The sequence below is a fragment of the Cannabis sativa genome, chromosome 2, assembly GCF_029168945.1.
Source record: "Cannabis sativa cultivar Pink pepper isolate KNU-18-1 chromosome 2, ASM2916894v1, whole genome shotgun sequence".
NCBI lineage: Eukaryota > Viridiplantae > Streptophyta > Magnoliopsida > Rosales > Cannabaceae > Cannabis > Cannabis sativa.
The window spans coordinates 92,014,088-92,035,328 of record NC_083602.1 but is presented as its reverse complement, the minus strand read 5'-3'; the positions used below and the strand labels follow the sequence as shown (position 1 = coordinate 92,035,328).

At 31.3% G+C, this 21,241-nt stretch overlaps 4 protein-coding genes and 1 long non-coding RNA gene across 9 annotated transcripts; 3 read left to right on the top strand and 2 right to left on the bottom strand.

The window, feature by feature from the left end:
• Positions 1-1,902: 1,902 nt before the first annotated feature.
• Positions 1,903-6,133, top strand: LOC115718977 (probable glycosyltransferase At5g03795). Of its 2 annotated transcripts, XM_030647812.2 has the most exons (5): positions 2,033-2,560; positions 2,929-3,011; positions 3,105-3,477; positions 5,180-5,394; positions 5,474-6,133. In XM_030647812.2, exons 1-5 carry the CDS (start codon positions 2,213-2,215, stop codon positions 5,925-5,927), a joined length of 1,473 nt encoding a protein of 490 aa, XP_030503672.2. In that variant the 5' UTR covers positions 2,033-2,212; the 3' UTR covers positions 5,928-6,133. The 2 variants fall into 2 exon arrangements, with proteins under 2 accessions (XP_060967061.1, XP_030503672.2); XM_061111078.1 differs by having other exon boundaries at positions 1,903-2,560; positions 2,929-3,477.
• On the bottom strand, positions 3,849-4,237 carry LOC133035204 (uncharacterized). Its single transcript, XR_009686486.1, has 2 exons — positions 4,104-4,237; positions 3,849-4,070 (listed from the first exon to the last, which is right to left on the bottom strand). It is a non-coding gene; the product is annotated as an uncharacterized LOC133035204 (long non-coding RNA).
• Positions 6,134-6,378: 245 nt separating the features above from the next.
• Positions 6,379-9,954, bottom strand: LOC115718978 (serine/threonine-protein kinase SRK2A). Its single transcript, XM_030647813.2, has 7 exons — positions 9,265-9,954; positions 9,125-9,178; positions 8,921-9,013; positions 8,706-8,798; positions 7,244-7,348; positions 6,992-7,090; positions 6,379-6,914 (listed from the first exon to the last, which is right to left on the bottom strand). The coding sequence occupies exons 1-7, from the start codon at positions 9,559-9,561 to the stop codon at positions 6,579-6,581; spliced, it is 1,077 nt and encodes a 358-aa protein (XP_030503673.2). The 5' UTR covers positions 9,562-9,954; the 3' UTR covers positions 6,379-6,578.
• A 2,581-nt stretch (positions 9,955-12,535) lies between these two features.
• LOC115721065 (ADP-ribosylation factor-like protein 2) lies at positions 12,536-15,203 on the top strand. Of its 4 annotated transcripts, none has more exons than XM_030650308.2 (6): positions 12,536-12,748; positions 13,408-13,597; positions 13,694-13,804; positions 14,056-14,218; positions 14,567-14,647; positions 14,778-15,203. In XM_030650308.2, exons 2-6 carry the CDS (start codon positions 13,533-13,535, stop codon positions 14,913-14,915), a joined length of 558 nt encoding a protein of 185 aa, XP_030506168.1. In that variant the 5' UTR covers positions 12,536-12,748; positions 13,408-13,532; the 3' UTR covers positions 14,916-15,203. The 4 variants fall into 4 exon arrangements, with proteins under 4 accessions (XP_030506168.1, XP_030506167.1, XP_030506169.1 ...); XM_030650307.2 differs by having other exon boundaries at positions 12,550-12,752; XM_030650309.2 differs by having other exon boundaries at positions 12,566-12,748; positions 13,366-13,597.
• Positions 15,204-16,936: 1,733 nt separating this feature from the next.
• LOC115718869 (patellin-3) lies at positions 16,937-19,611 on the top strand. Its single transcript, XM_030647680.2, has 3 exons — positions 16,937-18,541; positions 18,641-18,901; positions 19,002-19,611. Exons 1-3 carry the CDS (start codon positions 17,327-17,329, stop codon positions 19,254-19,256), a joined length of 1,731 nt encoding a protein of 576 aa, XP_030503540.1. The 5' UTR covers positions 16,937-17,326; the 3' UTR covers positions 19,257-19,611.
• Positions 19,612-21,241: the final 1,630 nt, after the last annotated feature.

The following is a 21,241-nucleotide window of genomic DNA, read 5'->3' as shown; positions in this document are numbered from 1 at the left end:
ATTTATTTTAGGTGGTATGTTTGATTTTGATAGCAATTAATAAGTGTTTCTAAATTCTAAGAGTTTGAATGAAATAGGAGGCATGACCTCTCTATTTATAGACTTGTGGAATTTAGTGAAAATGTCATATTCTTATTTGAAATACGAAAACTATAAATCTGTATCTTTGTATTTTTTTTTTAATTTTTAAGTATTTATGAAAATATTCATTAATTGTTCACATATCTTGTTAATTTATGTGTATATACACTTGCATATAGGTCTTTGACTAATTACTTCTTAATTTCTTTAATATAATTATGCATGCATGCATGTGCTCTCTTCCCCATGACTATATATTATTAATAACATTCTTTTAATTGATTTAATTATTAACTAATTAATTATATATGTATGTAATCGTTAATTAAGAAAAGAAAGACAACTAAAGGAAGAAAGTAGCTTTCCATGCATCTCTATTATATATATATGCAGCTTTTACATGTTGAGAACGATATATCGAGTTTTAAGGGTAATGACTAATGAGTCTAATGACTAATGATGAGGGGTATAATGGTCATATATATATATTAGTACAATATGTATAATGTAATTGTAAGTTATATTATGTGTAGTCAAAAAAAGAAGCAAAAGAAGAATCATAAGTTTATGTATATTTGGAACAAGAAGAAATTAATAATATATTGTGTTGTATTTTTATAGTTGCATTATTATTTATCTGCACAGCACAATTAGCAACTTCATCCGTATCATACTAATATTAATGTAATTAAATATAAATTTTATATAATTTAAAAAATAATTTTTAAGAAATATTACTAACTAATCATGAAGCATCACCTATACAAAAGTACTAGACACCACTTGTAACGTTCCCGCTTCAAACTTTTATTGGACCCTTACATCCACAAAATGATGACTCTTATACACGAGTATGTCACTTATGCTTCCTGAAAAAACTTCTCAGAAAATCACCCATCCTAAAATTATCAGGTCAAGCATGCTTAATAGTGGAGTTCTTTCGTGATGAGCTACTAGAAAACAAGATATACCTTGTTGATATAAGTAATACCAATCAATCTATTTAAACCATCTTCAACTGTATAATCTTATACCTACCCAGTCTCAGAATCATTACATTTGACCTTCCCTAAATGATGTGTGATTGCACGTCCCGATATTTTTCCTTAGGAATCATGGGACTATTAGATCTCACACCACTACCCAATAGCAATAATCTATTATTTATTATTGAAACAAATAAATAGTTTCAGTACTATGTATTCTCTGTATAATGGTCATATATATATATAAGTATATAATTGTAATTAATGAGAGGAAACACAAATAATTTATTTGTGTTTCATTTTCATATTATGTGTAGTCAAAAAAAGAAGCAAAAGAAGAATTATAAGTTTTATGTATATTTGGAACAAGAAGAAATTAATAATATATTGTGTTGTATTTGTATAGTTGTATTATACCGCTATTTATATAATTAAATATCGGATCTCATATACTTAAAAGAAATCATTTTTAAAATCGTAAAGAGTTATCTATTCTATACCAAAGTAAGTACTAAACAACACTAATACTCAATAGCAATATGCTCTATTATTTATTATTGAGGGGAATAAGTAGTTACAGTACTATGTATTCTCTGTATATATATGTGCAGAGTGTGGAGCCAACTTCCTTTGATCATACTTCATAGTAACAAATATTAATATGTCGACTCAATGTATATATATGAAATTATGAATTATGAGAGTGTGTGATATATAATATAATATATCATGTGTATAAGTCTTTTCTTGTTGTTGTTGTTGTTAATATGAATAAAGCATATTAGATTATATTTGTGTATAAATATATATGTGGTAGTAATGGTGGTCCTACAGTCCTACAAAGAAAGAAAAGGGTCCAGTACTCTACTTGTGTCTGAGAGTGTCAGTGAAGTCATCCAACACGAGTATCATGACCTATTCTACATCAATATATATTCATTATCTCTAATCTCAAATCCCTATCTTATTATGACTATCATTATTCATCAAGTAGTGTGTGCTATATATCTCCATATAATATTATGTGGAAGGAACAACCATAAAAACAAACCCCAATACACCAACATCTCCCTCTCTTTCTCTTTCTCTTTCTCTCAACTCACAAAAACAGAGAAAGAGATATATTTATATATATATAGCTAGAGATGTATAATAAAGCAAGGCCTAATAGTAATACTTCTACACTAATATACTTAGTGTTGCCCATAATACCTTTGCTTGGTATTTTTGTTCTGTTTTTCACCACAACCAACACCAACAATTCATTATTAACATCTTCTCCTTCTTCATCTTCATCTTCATATATTCTTACTGATAATAATGATTCTATTATATATGATGAGAATGATCATCATAATCCATGGCAACCTCAACTACTCATATCATCATCATCATCATCAGCAGCAGCACAAGCTCCACTACAACAAGTAGTACTCACCACCACCATATCTCTTCCTCCTGCTTCTGCTTCTGCACCAGCTCCACAATTAATGGTACTTACTTCTCTCTATTACTTATTAACTCTTTACCACTTTCTTAACCTCTAAAACCACTTATGATGATACTTCAATAACTAATACATTAAAGTTTTTCCTTATCCTATTCGGCTAAGTTTCTGCTTCGAGAAAATTACTATTAAAAGAGTTTTTTTAGAGCTAAAAGCTGAGCTAAAACTAAGGTCTATATATGTCTACATAATTACTTTCTCTCCATATGTATCTATAAAGACTTGTTTGACTGAGTTTGATTTTAGTATCCGAGAAAGCTCTTCTCGAGAAAATTACTGTTAAAAGAATTTTTTTAGAGCTAAAACAGCTTTTAAAAGCTCAGCCAAAACTAAGGTCTATATGTGTATATTCAGGGGAACCATGACCAGAGGATTAGTAATAGAAGAAGAAGAAGAAGAAGAAAAAGTAACCTATTTTTGGAGAAAATAGAAGCAAGGTTGGTCAAAGCCAGAGATATAATCATGAACAAGAACAGTAACACTAGTATTAAAGATTGGGACTTTAATCCTCGACTAGGCTCAATCTACAGGAATCCAAGAGGGTTTCACAGGAGCTACCTAGAGATGGAAAAGGTGTTGAAGATTTATGTGTATGAAGAAGGAGAAGGTCCAATTTTCCATGAAGGACCATGCAAGAACATATACTCAAGTGAAGGAAGGTTTATTAATGAGATAGAAAAAGAGAAAACAGTGTTTAGAACCAGAGACCCAAACAGAGCTTTACTTTATTTCTTGCCTTTTAGTGTGGTTAGAATGGTTCAGTACCTTTACAAAGATGGTACTAATGACCTTTCTTCTATTAAAACTACTGTCGTTGACTATGTTGACCTTATTTCTAGGAAATATCCTTTCTGGAATCGAACTCTTGGGGCTGATCACTTCATGCTCTCTTGCCATGATTGGGTAAGTAATTAAACTACTATTAATTAATATATATATATAACTTTTTCTTTTTAAGCTTAATAATTAACTAATTATATATAAGTGGTTAAGAAAGATAGGCTAAGTCTAAGGAGTATTTGGGTAGGCCATATTTTGATACCTAAGAGAATTTTTAGTTTAATTTTTTTTTTCATGACCGTATAGTCACGGTATGTAAGTTTTTGAAAATTTTCGATTAATTTACAATATTAAAAATAAAGTTTGAGCAATTGTTTTTCTATACGCAAGATAAATAATTGTTTAAATTTTATTTAAGTTATTTAAATTTTTTTAAAAAATTACAAATAATCTTAAAATAGCTAGATAAATTAGACTAAAAAACTAGTGATTAAACCAAAATGAGAAATTTCCATAAAGATATAATAAAGGAAGAAGGTTTTTTCTTGCAAGTTTGTGTTTTTGGCATGATATTGTGTTGTCTCTGTCTGTGTAGCGTCCCTAGATGAAATTACTGTGGTGCAGCTTTAGCCTTTTCTTTATGTGGTGAGAGAAAGAGGGTATAATGGTCATATTACACAATTAGGAATATAAATAAATAAAAATCTATTTTGTACCTGAATGGAACTGATATTTAAACATCACCTCACCAGTTATGATATTTCCTTATTACTAACACGTTTAACATAATATGGTATTGTTTTGGTTTTATCGAAAGAGAACAATGTGTTCTTCTCTTCTCTCTTAATCTTATCTCTTTCTTTTATATTTATACATATACAATTACCCCTAAAAAATAATGTAAAATTAAAAAAGAAGTGATAAAGAATAAAGTTTTGTATTTGGAAGTTTTGGAATAAGAATAAATAATTGTGGTGTTACATTTATTGTGTAAAGTGTGTGTGTGGAGGTAGCATTTGCTATTTGCTATGCCCAATTTCATTTCTTCTTCTAAAAGTCATAGTGTTGTGTTTGTGGATGTAATAATGTGCTCTACTTTTTTACCTTTCTCATTTCTCATCATGGGTCATTTCAAACTCTTCTTCTTTCTTCATGATTGAATAAAAGTGAAAGTATAGGAAATTTATGTTGTAGACTCTGGTAGAATTTTTATCTGGTATTTTTTTGTGTAATTTTTTTTATGATTGCGTATATTATAACTATTTAAAATTATTTGTAAATTTTTAAAAAAACTTATATAATTTATAATATTGAAAATAAGATTTAAATATTTACTTACTACGTGTATAAAAAAAACAGTTTCAATTTCTAACCTTATAGGTTACTCAAATTTTTTTGAAAATTTACACATAACCCTAAATAACTATAACATACACAATCATAAAAAAAATTAAACTAAAAAATTCTCTAAGTGTCGAAACAGATATCGAAATTCGGATGTACTATAGACCTGAAAGTATATATGGCTAAGAGCGTTCCCAATACTATTGCTACATTCAAAAATATTTGAGATTCGTTCTGGAAAATGAAATATCAACAGTGAAATATGTCTAACACGTTTAACATAAAAAATAATAATGTTTTGATACTATATATATAGTGTTTTGGCGTTATGGAAAGAGAGTAGTGTACCTCTTTGTATGTATTATTAGATGTAAATGATAAAGAATAAGTTTGTACAAAAAAGTAAATGGTTAATTTTTAACCATGCATGTCTCTTGATTACTTTTCTCTTAAACTTTCTAATTAAATTAATTTCATGCAGGGACCAAAAACATCATCTTTCGTGCCAAGTTTGTTCCACAACTCCATTCGGGTGTTATGCAATGCCAACACTTCGGAAGGTTTCAAGCCATCCAAAGATGCATCCCTCCCGGAAATCAACCTCTTCACCGGCGAAATGACAAGCCTCGGCGGGCCCTCTCCTTCAAAGAGGACTACCCTAGCATTCTTCGCAGGTCGTCTCCACGGCCACATAAGGTAGTAATTAATATAAGAGTGTCTTTGTCTTATCTTGTTGAGTTACTCCACTCATTACTGATTGGTTTTTTTCTTCCAGATCGTTACTTTTAAAAAGATGGAAGAACAATGACACAGACATCCAAGTGTACGAGACTCTCCCACGTGGAGTCTCGTACATTGAGATGTTGAGGAACAGCAAGTTTTGCTTGTGCCCGAGCGGGTACGAGGTGGCGAGCCCGAGAGTTGTAGAAGCAATCTATGCTGAATGTGTGCCCGTGTTGATTTCGGATGGGTACATCCCACCTTTCAGTGATGTATTGAATTGGAAAGCTTTTAGTGTGGAGATCAAGGTGAAGGACATACCTCGAATTAAGGAGATCTTGATGGGAATTTCGAGTAGCCATTACGTGAGGATGCAACGGCGTGTTAAAATGGCACAAAGACACTTTGTAGTGAATGATCCTCCTAAGAGATATGATGTGTTTCATATGACTCTTCACTCTCTTTGGCTACGCAGGTTGAATATTCGTGTGGCTGACTATTACTCCTAACAACATCTCCAATCGTTGCATCCCAAAGAGTGTGAAAATGGTCCTTGTTATATTCAGAATTTACATCATACATAATTCATTTCTTTATTCAAATTCAAACAACAAAGCATTTGCTTTGCTATGATTTATTCAGAATAAATACTAACAAATAAGAATTTGTAAGTGTTACCAATTTTGACTCATGGAAGAGAAGATGTTTAATTTAATTATATCTACTTACTTAAAACTTGATAAGTATGAATGAACTCAAGGACAGCCTTAAACATAGATGAGCTAAACCTATAATAAAAAATAAAAGATTTCATTACTAATTGTGTAAACAATTAATATTTACAATTTAGTTAATTGAAGTGTATAATACACAACACAATGGCATAAATTCCAATTTTAAAACAGTCCTGAATGAACCACATATATATATTTTAAAGTTAAACAAGTGAAGAAATACACATATTACAATGGGGGAGGGAGCCAATTTATTGTTTAACAAAATCATAGACATTACATATTTAAATAAGTGCTATAACTTCTACATTTTTGCTAACAAACTATTAGTACTGTAAAGTTTGTAGTCATAAATATAATAGCTCTAGACAAAGGAGATGATGATGATGATAATACAGATACACAAACAAACAAACTAAACATATTTTAGATTATATGGAATTCCCCACTAGCATGAACCTCTTTCACCCTTTTGTCATACTCATCCTCTTCATCTTCATCTTCCAAAACTTCTTCATCAATGTCTTTGCCATCATCGTCGTCATCTTCTCCTTCTTCTCCCCAACTAAAGCCTCGGAGAGGCCTAGACACTGGAGGCGGTGTCCTTGCCTCTCCAACAATTTTCATGATCTGATCCACAGTTTGGAGAGAAAACCCTGGATTTTCTCTCTGATAATACACCAGTTGAGCCGCCTCGGTTAGTTCCCTTGGCAAGTTCTTTAGAAACCAAGGGTGGTTCTTGATTTCTTTAAGTGTAATCCTCTGCAGAGATTGACAATCATATATAACTGTTGTTTCATGAAATTGCATACATAATGATAAACAATAATATTACTTACTCTCATTGGACTAGCAACAAATATCCGAGAGAGTAGATGTCTACAATCCTGAGATACATGAACATAGTCTGGGATTTTGTATTGAACAGCCATTATCCTCTGTGAAAATATAAATGAAAACAATATGAGCATCTCAGCATCCAAAACAAGCAAGGCCATTATCCTTTATGCTTTTAGCTCTGTACTAAAAGCAGAAACTCATTGGTTACTCAACAACCACGGTTTAAGTAAGTGGTTTGTATGTAAAAGTACCTGAATAGTTTTTCTAAAGTTCTTAGGATCATCTTGGTCTTCAAAAGGGTAAGCACCAACAAGCATCACATATAGAGTTACTCCACATGACCAAACATCAGCCAACTAAAACAAACAAAACAAAACAATCATAACAATATTAGTTAAGTTTGTTCTTTCATCATTTCTATTGGATATTTATTTAAGTTAATTTAGATTTTTGTCTCCTGAACTTCAATATGTACCAAATCAGGTCCCTGAACTTTTCAGATCGTTAAAAATCTGTCCAAATTATTGAGATTGTTGAATTTAAAGACTTTTGTCTAATTTTACTAAAGAAAGAGAAAGTCTCACGTGGATGAAAATTTAAAAAGCACAATTTAGTACATATTAAAATTCAAGGGACGTGATTTAATAGATATTAAAATTCGAGGGACATGATTTAGTACATGGATAATTGCCACATTAATAAAATTGGACAAAATTTCTTAAATCTAATAATTTCAATAATTTAAAGAAAATTTTTAACGGCTTAAAAAATTTAACAGTAAAAATCCTAATTAGAGATTTATTTATTCATTGATTCCATTCCTATACGTAATAGAATTACACCTTTTTTTAAGTTAGTTAGTTATGTTTTCTTAATTAAAATATTCAATGCTCCCCAACTACATTTTGGAGACTTAACAAGGCAAAGGGCCCCATCTAAAACCAAACAAAGTTAAAGACTTTCTTTCTTAATGACAATGAACCAAAATTGAGCAGTGTTTTATATATCTCTCTCTGGCTTTTTCCAGTCAACACCACCTTGTGTCCCCACTACCCTCACCACTCACTTACTCACTTTCACCACTCAAGCACTGGAATAGCCAAAAGGTCAAAAAAGGACTACCCAATCAAATGAAGAGGTTACAGATAAGATCTTAAAGATTTAAAAGATATCTCAAAAGGGAAAAACAGACACTACAGTTTTGAATGAGGCCACGAGTCAATCAAATCCAAAATGGATGCAGTCCAAGAAGATGATAATAAAACCCCATTACCCCTATGAAGCGGTAAAGGACTTTTTGGTAAGATCAAGGCCTGCCTGCCCTCTTATATTTGTATAAATATATATTTATATAGCTAACATGGCAACATGTGCTAGGCCCTGAACCAATGATACATGTACAAATTACAAATACAGAAAAGGAAGATGAACTTGGTAGCTTAACAAGCAAGTGTATCTTGAAAATGACTCGAAACTATAAGAGTGGCAGACAAGTCAATCACAATTAGCAAAACAACAAACTTTAGTTTTTGTCTTTAGTATGCCATTTTTTTGAATTAAGTAACTTGATTTGGGGAATGGCATAATCAAAACAAAACATCACAATCACTATAGACAAAACTATATAAAAGTATCCAAAGGCTAAAGAATATGCTGAATTCAATATTATAATATCCCAAAAATTAGAAAAAAAAAAAAAGGAAGAAAATTTACTTTGCCATCATACTCTCTGCGTGAAAGAACCTCTGGTGCAATATAAGCTGGAGTTCCAACTGTGGACTTTGGTCTTGAATGAAGCAAAGATGACTACATACACAAAGATAATTTTTTATCATAAAGATATAAACTTTGGTCATTTTCTTTAGTTGGGTCAATTATTTTTAAAAAAGAAAGATTTAGATCTGAACATATGAAAGTTAAAAATGAACCTTAGAGTAACCAAAATCACATATCTTCAAACGAGGAGCAGGGCTTCCATCAAGAAGGGTATTTTCCAGCTTTAGATCTCTATGACATATTTGCTGCAAACAGTAAATAAGTACTAATAAATAAAGAAAGGAGTTGCAGAGTTACAGTTGCAGAAAGGGTAAAAAAAGTCAAAAAAGGTAAAAACTTTGTGTTGTTTTATTTACCAGAGAATGACAATAATTGACTCCAGAAATGAGTTGTTGAAAGAAATATCTAGCCTGTGAAACAAAGAAAACTCATTTAGAAAACTGAAATCATTGTGAGAAAAAAGTAAAAGTAAAGTAAAGTAAAGACTAAAGAAAACCTCGTCTTCACTGAATCTGCCAGCATTGCAAATACGTTCAAAGAGTTCACCACCAGAGGCATATTCCATAACAATGGCTAAATGGGTTGGAGTCAAAACAACTTCTTTAAAACGTATGATATTTGGGTGCCTAAGCGATCTGTGGTTAATGATTTCTCTAGCTACATTCTCATCAATCTTCTGACCTCTTTCTATGTATTTCATAGCCACAAGCTCTTTAGTCTCTTTATGTCTCAGTAACCTAGCAACCCCAAAATTCCCAGCTCCCAAATCCTTAACCACTTCATACCTTTCCATTTCAAACCCCCAAAAGCTAGAACAGAGAAGAGAGAAAGAGAAAGAAAGAGTTTTGCTTTGAATCCAATCGAATCCAATCCAATCGAATCGACCCCTCTCTCAGTCTTATATATAAATATGATTTTATAGAATAAAATATTGGTTTTTTTTTTATGGGAAGTTCAGTGGTAAAGTAACCCACGTGGAAGAGAGTGGAGTGGACTAGTTGGAAGAAGATGAAGAAGAAGAGGACGAAGCATAAAGCTTTGATTTTTGAGTCTCAAACTGAAACTTCCAAAAACACTTTTGTTTGTTTAATTCAATTCAATTGAATATTTTGGTAATGTTTTTTTTTTATATAATTATGGAATTGGGAATGGTCTTTTCATTACATTATTATCTTTAATTTATGTATTTTCATTTCAACTTTGCCTTTATTCATTATTTCTATAAATAATAATTAAAAAATAATATTAATTGTATTTTTTTTGGATCTCCAATAACGGCGTCGTCTAAGGTGAGGAGAATGGGCTTTGACTTTTCTTGTATTTACTTAAGTTATAATCTAAGATTTTTTATAAAAATATTAGATTTTAGGTAAAAGTTTACAGATACATGATTTTTTTTATAAAAATATTTTTTTTTTATAAAATAACCGTAAAATAACAAAACAGAACAATTAAAATAATAGTCGAACAACTAAAAAATAACCGTAAAACAACAGTGAAAACTTAACGCAGTACATAATAATATTTTTAAAAAACATATTATTTTTAAAAAAAATTCCAGCCCATAATAAAAAAAATTAGAAATTTTATAAAAATCTTATAATTTATTGACAGTCTTAGGCAATATTGGACTAAAGCTCACTAAGCCCACATTTAGGGTCAATTTCTTTTAATTACATAAATATATTTTTTAGTCTTTTTAAAAAAATAAATATTTTCAAATTACACAAAAAGAATAAAAATAGAGTTGAATGGAATTTTAAATATTTTTACCGTTTTTAAGATTTTATTTACATAAATTACGGTTTTTTTATGTATTTTTATATTGAACTCTTGTTATTTTGTTGTTAATTTTTTTGTAATTTATATATTATTTTCTTATGTTGTTTTGATGTTGTAATTCTATTATTTTCATGTGGTTTTTTTATTGTTTTTATAAATAAATACTATAAATATATATATATAAATCTTTGAACATGAAAGTGGAAAACTTTTACTAAAAATAATTATTCCACATAAATTATAAATTGTAAAGTTAAATTACTCGTTATATTATTATGTTTTTTTTCTTTTATTTCCCCACATGAGTTTCACTACTAGTGGAGGTTGAAATTTGAAAATAAGAGTGTAGAATACGTCTCCTACTAATATCTATACAAATAAATAAATAAATTATTAATACAATTGGCCGACATGGTAGACCTCACCTCAAATATCTCTTATATTATCTATAATCTATCTTAATTCTTAGTACAAAATGCCAAACAACACACAATACAACCTCAACTCTATATCATTATATTAAAGCTCAATACAATTCTAATCTCACTTTTTTTTTTTTTTTTACTCCATGTATATCTAGTTATATAATTTATTATTGTGTATTATTATAAAGCAATTATGAACATATATATAGGAATAAATAATTGGGATGAGTAGCATGTGAGAAGTGGTGACCATGCAATGCACATACATATCATTAATTAATCACATCTTATCTTTCAACAAACAACTCTCTCATCCATTCATATTCATATTTATACCAACCAATACCTTAACAACTTACTATACTAAAATATTATTTAAAACCACAATGTTAATTATATTTATTAATTGAGACCCATTATTATTTATTCTTCTCAAAAATATTATTTTGAATATAATTTGTAAGTGCACATATATATTTGTTTTTTTGGAAAAATATATATTTATTTTTAGTGGAGAAAACATATATGAGTAAGTGACTATAAGGATATAAGAAAAACAAAGGAGGGTAGAAAATGAGCATTTGTTATGTGGCCATTGGCCAAACCAGCCTTATGAATCAATCATGGCTTTCCTTCCCAATTGTGGCCTTTAACTTTAAAAAATGGGCCTGCTTTCAGTGGGCTAGCTGAAGCCTAATGATGAGGGTGGTACTTATATTTGGGCCGGCAAGCTAGATAGGGCCGAAAGCCCATGAAGTATTATTGGACTACTTATCATCCATTTCTAAGGAAATTACACTCTATACCCTTTTTATATTGTTCTCTTTCATTTTTATCCTCTTTTTTAAAGTTTATCATTTTTACCTTTTTTTAATCATTATACCAATTTTGTCCCTGTCACTTTAAGATACTCTCCATGTGACTCTCTTATGTCAGAGTATTTTGAGTACAATACATATAAAAAGAGGTATGTTTCAAATAAATATAAAATTAGAGGCAAATTTAGATAATTAATTAATAAAAGAGGCATTTTTCAACTTACCCCTTTCCATTTGGCATTATTTCAAAAAAAAAAAAATTATAAAAATAGTACTGTACAAATTTTTTAAATATTTTTACTATTTTTAGATTTTATTTAAATAAAATACAGTTTTTGGATATATTTTCATGTTAATATTTTTATTATTGTTAAGTTTTTATTATTTGTATATTATTTTCATGTAATTTTTTGTAATAATATATATAAAAAAACTTATAAATTTTTATGAAAATTGAAGTTTATCTAATTTTATTCAATTTGACTATTTTAATAATTGTTTATGTACTAAACTATGCTCTTCAAACTTTCATATATATCAAATCACGCCTCTCAAACTTTGAAATATACTAAATGAAGCCTCCTGAACTTTCATCTATATTAGACTTTCTTATTAAAATTATACCAAAATTTTTAAATCTAACAATCTAAAAATTTAAAGAACAAAATTCTTAATTAGTCTCGTAAAAATATAACTTAGATATAATTACAGTAAAAAAATTAAAGTGTATTAGAGTTAAACTTAAACATTTACAACATAAATTAGTAACTTAGTTCTGTGTAACTTTTATTTGGGTCGAAGTCCATGAAGTATTGTTTGGACTACTCTCTCTTCTCTCTATCTCCGGCGCCGTCGACTCCATCGCTCACGCCAGCCCAATCTCCCGGTTGAGAAAACGCAGGGCTCAGCTGTCCTCTCCATCCCTGGTTCTCCCGTTCTCGACTCCAACAGATAGGTAGGTAGGTACTACTAACCAACATCTTCTTTCGCTAATTAATTTTTCTCATTTCTTCCATAACTCACTCAATCCTTCTTCTCATGCGGTTCTGCGATCCCTAAGACTAGTAAAAATTTGATTTTTATTTAGTTTATGCATTTATCCGCAAAATTTGATTGATTGGAAGTAATTATAAAATTCTTATGTATATATCTCGTCTAAAATTTAATAGTATGCTATTAATCCTCCATTAATTTCCGAGCAAGAAAATAAATACTGAAATGGCACATCTAATAGAAACTATATGAAATTCTGAGATTTGGGTTTGGCAGTTTTTGAGATGTGTTAATTTGGTTGATTTTGTCACGGAATCATAAGATTGTTTTTCCTAATTTATGCAGATTTATTTCTATAATATTAAGTTATATAACATGTAATTTTTTTTAAATAAGACATGTAAATTAATTCTCAATCATTAGACATTGGTCTCTTTCAAATTTGAGGTGCAAATATATTCAATGTCGAAAATTTGATCTAAGTTTCTACACCATTTTCTTTAATATATACTGTAAGCAAGATTTTGTTTAAAAAAAATGATTTTTTCTTCTTTTGGTTTGAACTATGATTTTTGTTAGAGCTGACTGTTTGGATTATGGGGGCCATTAATTTCACCACAGAAAGGAAGAACAGCACAAGGTCATTTCTGTATTGAAACATCACAACACCACCTTCTTCAACCTCTCTGCTATTCAAGACCTTGTTGTCTTTGTACTGTTAGGACTCAAAGAGAGATTTGGTGGACATGGGTCTTCTTACCATCATTCGGAAGATTAAGAAGAAGGAGAAAGAAATGCGCATACTCATGGTGTATGAAAGTCTTTCCTTTCTTCTATTTCAATAATCATCTTTATGTCTCATCTTATTATTAGAATGAATTTGATGATTTCTTTGTCACTCATTTAGGGGTCTTGACAATTCTGGAAAGACAACAATTGTTTTGAAGATTAATGGCGAAGACACCAGTGTTATCAGTCCTACACTCGGCTTCAACATCAAGACTATGACTTACCAAAAGTGAGCTTTCTCTTCTTTAACAATTCTATCAACACCCTTTCCTATGTTTGTGTTTTTCTAACTACCTAAATAAAGATAGTAGCTTTGAAGTAAAATACTTTTGGGTTTTGTTCCTTGATGAAGAAAGTTCAATGATGTTTCAAGTGTCAAATTTCTTTGGGAACACGAGCTTCTTATCGTAACTGGCGTTGTATGAACAATGGTTTTTCATAGCAGTATATGCCCTCTCTAATGGTTTTTCATATTGGTAGGTATGTACTTAATATATGGGATGTTGGGGGCCAAAAGACGATAAGATCTTACTGGAGAAACTATTTTGAGCAAACTGATGGCTTGGTATGGGTAGTTGACAGTTCAGATCTTCGAAGACTAGATGACTGCAAAATGGAACTGGATAATCTTTTGAAGGAAGAGGTAAAAATAAAGCTTTTCCATTTTTCATGAATTGTGGATGTTGATGATGCTTCTTATTGTTGTCAATTGCCTAGTATGAGATTTATTTATTTATTCCACCATCCTCATATACTGTTGAACAACAAGTCTTTTTTGTGTATTATGATTTTGATGGATTTTGGTTGAGGCATCATTTGTATTACTTCTGGTGTATACTTTGAGATGATCTCCAACTTGATGAACTGAAAGAAGCTGATTACTTCTGGTGTAATTAAGTTTTGTGAATTTTCTTTCACAACTGAATTCACTCTTCTTGTTTGATAATGGTGAAACGATTATGCGATTCTTACTTGCTTGTTCATTTGGCAGAGGCTATCCGGATCATCCTTACTGGTACTAGCAAACAAGCAGGACATTAAAGGGGCTCTTACACCAGATGAAATTGCCAAAGTAAGTTAGCCTTTTATGATATAACTTAGGTCTTTGTTCACTTGTTTTCATCCACTCGTTGATCCGTACATAAATGCTGTTTGTGCTTATGAAATAGTCTTTTATTATCGTTATACTTGCTCTTGTGTAGGTTCTAAATTTGGACGCCATGAACAGTACAAGACACTGGAGAATCGTCGGATGCAGTGCTTACACAGGACAAGGGCTTCTTGAGGGCTTTGATTGGTTGGTGCAGGACATTGCGTCTAGAATTTACGTACTCGATTGATTGATGCCACCATTACTATGCCCTTTGAGTTGTGTCTGTCTGTAACTTTTCAAGCACAAGTAGATTTTTTCCCATTACATGATTCCATTATTATCAAAGATCAAGGCAGCTATGGCAGTTTGTATAAAATGGTCCAAATGTGGGACAAGGCCAAATGATGCTTTTTCTTTTCTTTTCTTTTGTAGAGGTTCCATTGCATAATTCCATTATTTATCAAATGACAAAATACAATGAAACTGATCTGGAATGAAAGCAAAGCTGAAAAGGTAAAGGCAATATTAATTATAACTGTTGTTGATGCATTGCATAGAATGCTGTCCATGTCATCATTGTTACTTTTGGCCTAAAAAGTTTCATTCCCCATGATCTATTTTGGGGCTTGGATTCAAATTTCCTTCTTTTGTATAACCATTATTAATTTAATGTCCTCACCATTGCTTCCTCGAGGAGAATTGCTAAAAGACACCACTGTTTTTTGGTATAATACTGCTATTGGTGTAATTAAATATTAGATGTCATATAATTTTTAACGTATAGAAAGTGATGGACACCATTGATGTTCAATAGCAATGCTCTTTCTTCTCGAGCATGCAATAGAGGGCCTAACCATTATTAAAATCTTGACTCTTATTTAGTACTTATACAACTTTTTTCCCAGAGGGGTACAACTTCAAACAACCTGAACAGTAAAGAGTTTAAGAAATCTACAATATCTTATGATTGTAAACCTTGGTGGGGGGTGGTGACTGCAGGCTCCATTAGTAGTGCAATCAATCATGGCTTTTCCTTCCCTCAATCCCATGGGTTGTGGCTTTAAATCTGGGCCTGCTTTCAGTGGGTTGGGTTAGCTGAAGCCCAACAATCATTTGGTACTTATTCAACTTTACAGCTTATGTTTGGGCCCGGAAGTTGGATTGGGTCGAAGCCCATCAAGCATTATTGATCTAATTATTTATAGGGATAATTTCATAGACGAAAATAACAATTTTTTTTTTTTTTATATAGAAATACAGTCGTACGAAATTTTAAATATTGTTATAATTTTTTAAAATTTTATTAATAGAAAATACAATTTTTGATGCAATTTTATGTTATACTATTATTATTGTTGATTTTTTGTTATTTGTGTATTATTATTTTTTGTTGTTTTTATTTATTTATTTTTTTTGGTTAGTTTTGTGTATTATTTTCTTGTAATTAAAGTGTAAAAAAAAAAAATCAACTTAAAAGTGTAAATTTTTTACTGAAAATAACAGTTATGTAATTTTTCCTTATTTATATCTAAACAACAAATATGTGCTGGCACAATGTGTTATACTTTGTGAATGTGTGGAGATTTCAATAATCTTATTTAAATACTAAAGGGCAATGTTGTTTCTTTTTCTATATCATAAAAAATGATGCCAATCAATCAAAAAGGCTATCTTTCATCATTGTTTTTATTTAAAATTGTAATAAGTAAAAGCATTCCAATTCCAATTTCCATATGTGTTGTTGTGTGCAATTGCATTTGGTGTGAAAGTGAAAGTAATGAGTGTTTTATTTTTATATTATGACAAGTGTCATTGCATGCATTACAAGATAACGGTCAATTATAAGAATGAAATAGAAAAGAGGGTAAGTTTTGAGTCAATCATGGAAGCAAAGCAATATGATCTGATCTCATTAGATTATTATGTATGTGTAATGTAAGCAAATGAGATGGCAATATGAATTGGAATGGATTGGTCAATGGTGATGAAGTGGAGAACAGCCTTATTTGGCTGGACTAATTAAGCTAAAGGTTGTTGTGTTGTGTTTTGCTGTGTATGAAATGAATGAAATTAATTAGAATGAAAGATACCAAAACTAAAACTAAAACTAAAACTAAAACGGTCATTTGTTTGTTTGGGGTCATCATCACTTTTTGTGTTGTGTGTTGTGTGTTGTGTTTTGGGGCCAGCCAGTTGTCATTTCATGTCTTTGTGTATTATATTTTGATTCTATATTGCCGCCAAACACGGCTATGATTACTCTTACCACTTCTTCTTCTTCTTCTTCTTCTCTTCTTATTACAACTCTACAACACAAAACAGCCGTTACCTCGTTTCTTTTGTCATTCAATCATACCAACCTCGTTGTTTATGCTATGTATAAGAAAGAAGTGGGTCCCATTCATGGTTGGTATTCCAATCCAAGCTGTTGTTTTTTTTACAGTCTGTTTTCTCATTTCAAAGCTCATTACTTTACCCCACTTTCCCCAATATCCTAACCCCACTCCCCACTCTCTTCGGAATCAGACCCCATTTCCCAACCTCACTCTTCTCTTCTTTAAAATCTCCTAACCCTTCTCACCATTCCCCAAACTCCTTCTTCTTCTGCTATTACATCTCTTTTTCTCTCATAAAAATACAATCTTTATTATTATAGCCATGGCTGATGAACAAGTTCAGAAAGCTGTCCCTGAAGAAGAAGTAGTAGTTGTTAATGTTACTACTAATAGTAATGATGGTGATGAGAAAGTAGTGAATGAGAAAATGGCTTCTCCTCCTACTACTCCTACCAGTACTACTCTCCAAACTGAGATGTCCAAATCCATTGAAGACAATGAAAAAGCCAACATTAACAACAATGACTCGGCTTCTTTCAAGGAAGAGACCACTAAAGTGGCTGATCTTCCTGACCCTCAAAGGAAAGCCCTTGAAGAATTTAAGCAATTACTCAAAGAAGCTCTTCAAAGCCATCAATTTTCAACTGCTTCTTCACCACCTTCACCAAAACAAGAGGCTATTATTAAGCCTGTTCCACCACAAGAGCCTGAGAAAACTGAGCCTGAAACAACTGAGGAGGTGGAGAAAGAAGCAGCAGCAACAACAACAACCACACAAGAGTCTTCTGAACCAGTTCTAACTGAGGCTGTAGAAGAGAAGGTTGCTACTACTGTGGCTGCTGTGGCTGCTGATGATGATGGTGCTAAGACAGTGGAAGCCATTCAAGAAACCATTGTAGCAGTTGCTTCTTCTGAACACAAAGAGCCAGAAGAGTCATCCAAGGCTGAGCCAGAGGAATCCAAAGATGTGAAGGAAGAGTCTTTAGCAGCAACACAGCCTCCTCCTGCTACTACACCAGCTCTGGCTCCTGAAGAAGTGTCCATCTGGGGTGTACCCTTGTTAATGGATGAGAGGAGTGATGTCATTCTTCTAAAGTTTCTTAGAGCAAGAGACTTTAAGGTGAAGGATGCTTTTTTGATGCTGAAGAACACTGTTGAGTGGAGGAAACAGTTTGGGATTGAGGAGTTGGTGGATGAAGATTTGGGCAGTGATTTAGATAAGGTTGTGTTCATGCATGGTGTTGATAAGGAAGGTCACCCTGTGTGCTACAATGTCTATGGGGAGTTCCAAAGCAAGGAGCTTTACCAGAACACATTCTCTGATGAAGAAAAAAGACAGATGTTTTTAAGGAAGAGAATTCAGTTCCTTGAAAGGAGTATTAGAAAATTTGACTTCACTCCAGGAGGTGTTTCTACTTTTGTTCAGATTAATGATTTGAAGAACTCACCTGGACCAGGAAAGTGGGAACTAAGACAAGCTACCAAACAAGCCCTCCAATTGCTTCAAGACAACTACCCTGAATTTGTAGCCAAACAGGTACCTTAGCTTTCCTTTTTGAGTTTTTATACATAAAGATGCAATCTTTCTTTTACCCAATTCCCCATTTGTTCTTATTCTGCATTTGGTTTTGTTTAGGTGTTCATCAATGTGCCATGGTGGTACTTAGCAGTGAATAGAATGATAAGCCCATTTTTGACTCAAAGAACTAAAAGCAAGTTTGTGTTTGCTGGTCCTTCCAAATCTGCTGATACCCTCTTGAGGTATATAGCTCCAGAACAAATCCCAATCAAGTATGGTGGACTAAGCAAAGATGGTGAATTTGGTACTAATGATGCTGTAACTGAGGTTATTGTAAAACCTGCAGCCAAACACACTGTGGAATTCCCAGTCACTGAGGTGAGTTCCTATCTATTACCATGTTAGCATTCTCTAATTGGTTTTTGATTGAATTATGAACAATAACAAATATATATATATTGAATTATGAAAATGGCAGTCATGTGTTCTGAGTTGGGAAGTTAGAGTGGCTGGATGGGATGTGAAATATGGAGCTGAGTTTGTTCCAAGTGCAGAAGAAAGCTACACAGTGATAATTCAGAAGAGCAGAAAGGTTGGAGGAAATGAAGAACCAGTGTTATGCAATAGCTTCAAAGTTGGTGAAGCTGGTAAAGTTGTTCTCACCATTGACAATTCAACTTCCAAGAAGAAGAAACTCCTCTACCGTTTAAAGACCAAGTCTTGTTCTGATTGAATTCCATAACCACTACTCTCACTGTCACTGTCATTATCACTGTCATCATCTTCATATATATATATTTATATATTTATAATGTTCTATATCAACTATTATTTTATTTTACTTTCCAAGTATTTATTTTTTTGGTCTTCCCATGTTAAAATTGGTGATTTGATGATGTTTTATTCTCTTTGATCTTGTATTTAAAGTATATTTCCTTCTTTCTTTCTTTCTTTCTTCAATTACACTTTTATTGGTTATTGGTATGTACATAAATGATGAGAGAAAGTTTGTTTTATTTCATTTCTTTGTTTGAGATTTTGTTTTTGTACCACATTTCTCATTATAACTAAGTATTTCATTAATTTGACTTTATGGTACTTAGATTGAATCCTCATACTAAATATAAATGATGATAATAAAATGTAAAAAGAATCAAAGTCTAGTTCCTTAATAAATAGGGTTATTTGCAACAAACCCCTTTTATTATTTTTACCTTTTTTTTTTTAGTTAAGGGTGTAGCCACAAAAAACAAAAGATAAGGAGTTAATAATATTAGTAAATAAAAGAATTGTACTGTCTTCTGCTCAGTCTGTATAGGGCCTAATTATGCTAGAGACTTTTACTTTATTGCCAACCTAATTATGTTGCCTTTTGCTTTGGATTCCATTTAACTATTCTTTTCATGTATTTTTCTTTTCTTTTCTTTTTCTTTATTGAGGCTTTTTAGGCATGAAGAAGAACAGGGTGATCATGTACAGATGTTTAGTAATCTTCCAAAACAATTGAACTTGGTATGGTAATCATTTGACCACTACTACCACCATCACCATACCTTTATCTCAGTCTCAGCTATAAATAATATTAAGGGCCCAAGTTTGTGATTCAATTTATAAACAGTATAATTAGCTAAGTACATATATGATTTTGTTACTTCAAACTTAAATATGAGTAAAGCATAAATGAAAATGAGATATTTATGTATGTTGTATGGATCTACAATACATCATGATAAGAATGCAGCATGTGAGTTGTGACATGTTCATACACTTTGACAGTATATGTCTATGTAAATTGTTACTAAGACAGACATGTATATATACACATTATATAGATAAAAAATGGTCCATATGTGAGACAAGACCAAAGGGTACTTTTTTGTTTTCTTCTGTAAATGTTCTTCTATTCCCACATTTTCATGAAAAAAGAATACAATGAAAGTGATATGTGGATAGTACATAGAATACTGTGATGAAGTATTTGGGCTAAAAAGTTTGATTGCCCATGGATCTGGTTTGGGCCTTGGACTATTATTTTATTTCCTTCCTGAAGCATGAAATATATATAGGCCCAACTATCTCTCTCTAATTCTGTGACCGAGTAATCATGAGTCCAAACAACTTGAACAGTAGAACAACATGGGTAGGCCTAGGTAGGGCCTAGGCTGGAATTGTTTCCTTGTAGTGGTTAAAATTGGTGTGTGTTTGTTTAGTCAAATCGAAATCTAAATTAAAATTGGTGTGTGTTTGTTTAATCAAATCCAAATCTAAATTAAAATTGATTCTGACATTTGACTCTGAGAAGTCAGAATGTTATTTATACAAGAAATGGTAAAAGACAGCATACTATTTTGGGTGTTGTTAAGTATTGAATTTTATATAATTTTTTTTTAAAATATAATATTATTAACCATGTTAAACACTATAAGTGCCGTTTTACGATTGATTAGCAAAATTTTTTAAAAATTATTTTTTTAAATTATATAAAAGTCGATATTTAATTATACCAACAACAATATGATTCTGAGAAGAGTGTTAACACTAATAATGCCTTTTAACATTTCTCTTGTAAAAATACTATATGGAGACATTTCAATATAGTCCCATAAAATTTAACTTAATAAATAATATAAAAGCAATCTCATCATCTTCATTACTCTATTCCATAAAATACATCACCAAAATTTTACTTTTTTTATTTTACTTCAAACTTTTATATTA